We start from the raw sequence: 3,415 nt of genomic DNA, 5'->3' as shown, positions 1-3,415 counted from the left end.
GGGCCGTGAGCGGAACAGGGGGCAGGGGCCGTGAGTGGAACAGGGGGCAGGGGGCTGTGAGTGGAACAGGGGGCAGGGGCCGTGAGTGGTGCAGGGGGCTGTGAGCAGGACGGGGCGGGGAGGGTGCCGTAAGCGGGTTAGGGGAGGCAGGGGTCCGTGGGCACGACTAGGGGGCAGGGGTCAGTGAGCCGGAGGGATGGGGTAGGGGGCAGTGAGTGGGAGGGGAGTAGAGTCCACGAGGGAGTCTAGGCCTGGAGCTGCCTCAGCCCAACCCACTTGCCCCAGGTGTGGCCACGCCCACTGCCCCCGGCGTGGCCCTGGTGTGGTGTGACCCCAGGTGTGCTGGGGGGCGGCCCACCTGAAGATGAAGATGAAGAGCATGAGCAGCATGCAGAAGGTGGCCACGTTGTCCATGGTCTTCATGAGCACCACCAGCTGACGCCGCAGTGCGGGCATGAAGCGCACCAGCTTCAGCACCCGCAGCAGCCGGAAGGTCCGCAGCACCGACAGGCCGCCGTCCGCCTGCCCGATGATTTCCCAGACACTGTGGGTAGGGGGTGTGGGGGGGGGCACGGGTCAGGAAGGCCCCGTTCTCACACCCCGGGGTCCCGCATCCACCCTGACCCCAGGGGCAGGAACTCTGAGAGCCACACGTGGTCTCTTCTCGATCCCATATCTGGGAACAGGTGCGGCTGCATCAAGGTGCCGAGGGTCAGAGGAGCTGTGGCAGCACCCCGGAAGCAGCCTAATCAGCCACCACCCCTGAGGGGTGCCCAGCCCCCACCCAGAAGCTCTGGTGAAGCTTCTTGATCAAAGGCTTTCCCCTGCCCCGTGCCTCTCCTGGCCTCTCTGGCTCTTATGCTCCTGCTCAATCCCCCTCCTCACTAGGGCCGGAAATCCCATGATTCCTGAGGGCTCTACTTCCTTCTGGAGGAAGATGGAAGACGTTCACCAAATTCTCCTGTTCCTCTCTATACTGACTTTGCTGCAGAAATTCACCCCCAAAGCAAACATAACTCGGCTGTTTAGCAAGCCTTCCTCATGGGGCTGAGCCTTAGGTTGGGAACAGCTCGAGATTCTAGAAGCTTCTATCTGAGAGGCAGCTGACCTAACTGTGTGTGCCCGGTGGTGTCTGCAGGGGGGAGCTAAGGGCCCAGGCAGGGGACTGCCCGGGACAGCGCTCTGGCCTCCAGCGCCGCAGGGTGCCTTCTGTCTGAAACACCCCTCCTTCCACAGCTCTCCACAAAATGCTGCTGTGAGCACCCCTCCTCTGCTTGTGGGCGAGCTCTGGGGGTGGGTCACCCGAGGTGCAGCCTGGCTGGGACTGCCCACCTGATGACCACGATGACGCCGTCGAAGATGTTATAGGGGTTGCGGATGTAACCCAGCGGCCCGCAGGCCAGCAGCTTCAGCAGCATCTCCAGGGCGAAGAGGCTGGTGAAGACCACGTTACTGATCTCCAGGGCACTGGTCAGCTCGTCGGGCTGCAGCGGACAGTGCGCGCCATCAGGGTTTCGCTGTGGCTCCCCCGTGCTTGGAGGAGGAGGCCTAGACAGGGATGGCACGGGTGCCCCCCTACTTCCTGTCCCCCTGCTTCCTGCCTGACTGAGGGGTCCATGACTGAGGGGGCCGAGTGCTACCCCTAGGAGTCCTCCTCTGGGGCCCAGGAGGCGGCCTTCTCCTGGGACTGCTCTCTGCTGCCCAGGAGCACTGCAGGAGACGCAGCCAAGGAGGTCTGTGTCGCTTCAGGGTGCTCTCTCTGAAGGAGCTGGGCCAGGCAAGCCCCATGCCCGAGGGGTGCTTGCCCATAGGCTGGGGCGGCCAGCTGAACACCCTTGCCTCTGTGCCCTCATCCTGGGGTCTGGCAGCCCCCTCCTCCCGACTGGGAGACCTTGTGTCTCCCTGTTCACCCCTTGGCAGGGGCCCCAATGCAGGGAGTCACCCTGGGCGTTTGTTGGGTGACTGATAAAAATCCCACGTCTGACACCATGCTGTCCCCCACGGCCCCCTTACTGGGGTTCCCTGAGAGGCTGAAGTCTCGAGGAGGACACAGAGGGACCTGCCCCTGGGCTGCCCACACTGCCCACCTGCTCGTGGTACTCGACACCCATGCTCAGCGTGTTGACCAGGATGGCCACCATGATTCCACGGTTGAAGTACTTGCTGTCCACGATGCGCCGCAGCTTACCGCTGAAGGCGGCCCAGAGGCGGCCCAGCCTGCCCAGCTCACCCACCGCTGGCCCGTGTGCCCGCTGCTGAGGCCCGCCACCCTGGCCGGGTGTCTCGGCAGTGGACGGCTGCAGGGGATCACGGTGGTCACCACGCTGTACATCTTGTGTGAACTCGTAGACGCTGTTGTTGTCCGAGTCGCCGCTCTCGGGGCTGCTGACCTCGAGCTCGGGGTCGTCCAGGGCACTGGCGCAGTACGGGCAGCTCTTGAGCTCACAGGCCAGCGTGCCTGCCTGGGGGCTGGGCAGCGGGCAGGGCACGCTCAGGCCCGACAGGCAGCTGGGGGTCCGGCCCAGTCCTGCAGGGAGGGACACACTCGGGGTGCTGCACCTGGGCACCCTGGGAACCCACACCCCCCGATGTTGTGAGTTGAACCATGTCCGCAAGATAGTCACGTCGAAGTACTAATGCCCAGTCACTGTGAACGTGGCCTTGTTTGGAAATAGGGCCTTTGCGGATGTAGATAGCGTGAGGCCACTCTGGAGTGGGATGGGCCTAATTCAATGAGGGGGGTCCTTGTCAGAAGGGAAGAGACACAGAGACCCAGGACCCAGGCGAGAGGCCTCAGCCTGGCCGGTTTTGGGGATCTTCTCTGCCAGACTCAGAATGATCATACGTACAGGGCAAACTCTGTGTTCCCCTAGCTGCCAGCGGCTTGGTGCCAGGCCACGGCTGGAGGCAGCCCGGGGAGGAGAAGGGCACCTCCTCTCCTCTCCCGCCCCATCAGAGCCCCAGGGCGCCCAAGCCCCTTCCCTACCGACCCTCTTCTTACAGGACTAGAGAGCGTGACCGTACCATTTCACAGAAGAGGAAACTGGGGGCTCGTGAGGGTGCCCCCACGCGGTGGGCACAGAGCAAGGGCCAGGACGACACCCAGGAGCCCCGCCCTCACCCGTCACCTCCCCCAGTGTGCGGGCTGGTGGGGTCCTCACCATGCTCCCCGACCAAGTGCTGGATCTTCTCGTAGGGGTCGGGGCTGCTCAAGCCCGTGGGGCTGTGCACCCTAGTGCCTGGCGGCCCCTTGGGCCCAGGGCTGGCAATGCCCTTGCCGGCCGCCCCCGAGGGCAGGATGGTGGGGTAGTTCATGACACCCACACCCGAGGCCAGCTTGAGGCCGGCGGCGGCGGTGGCTGCGGCGTGGGCCACCCGGGCACGCTCCTGTGGCCCCTCCACGTGGCAGTCGGCG

At 64.8% G+C, this 3,415-nt stretch overlaps 1 protein-coding gene across 1 annotated transcript in view; it reads right to left on the bottom strand.

Moving 5' to 3' along the window:
• Positions 1–3,415, bottom strand: part of CACNA1H (calcium voltage-gated channel subunit alpha1 H) — a 31,582-nt gene that overhangs the window by 23,443 nt on the left and 4,724 nt on the right. Inside the window, exons 8-11 of the mRNA XM_023728541.1 lie at positions 3,162–3,415; positions 2,088–2,527; positions 1,333–1,484; positions 359–544 (exon numbers count right to left, since the gene is read on the bottom strand). The exon at positions 3,162–3,415 is cut by the window's right edge and continues 158 nt beyond it. Coding sequence (XP_023584309.1) covers positions 359–544; positions 1,333–1,484; positions 2,088–2,527; positions 3,162–3,415 — 1,032 coding nt within the window. The remainder of the gene's footprint in view (positions 1–358; positions 545–1,332; positions 1,485–2,087; positions 2,528–3,161) is intronic.

The sequence above is a fragment of the Trichechus manatus genome, unplaced genomic scaffold (genome assembly GCF_000243295.1).
Source record: "Trichechus manatus latirostris isolate Lorelei unplaced genomic scaffold, TriManLat1.0 scaffold00024, whole genome shotgun sequence".
Classification (NCBI taxonomy): domain Eukaryota; kingdom Metazoa; phylum Chordata; class Mammalia; order Sirenia; family Trichechidae; genus Trichechus; species Trichechus manatus.
This window is presented reverse-complemented; position numbering and strand designations above follow the sequence as displayed.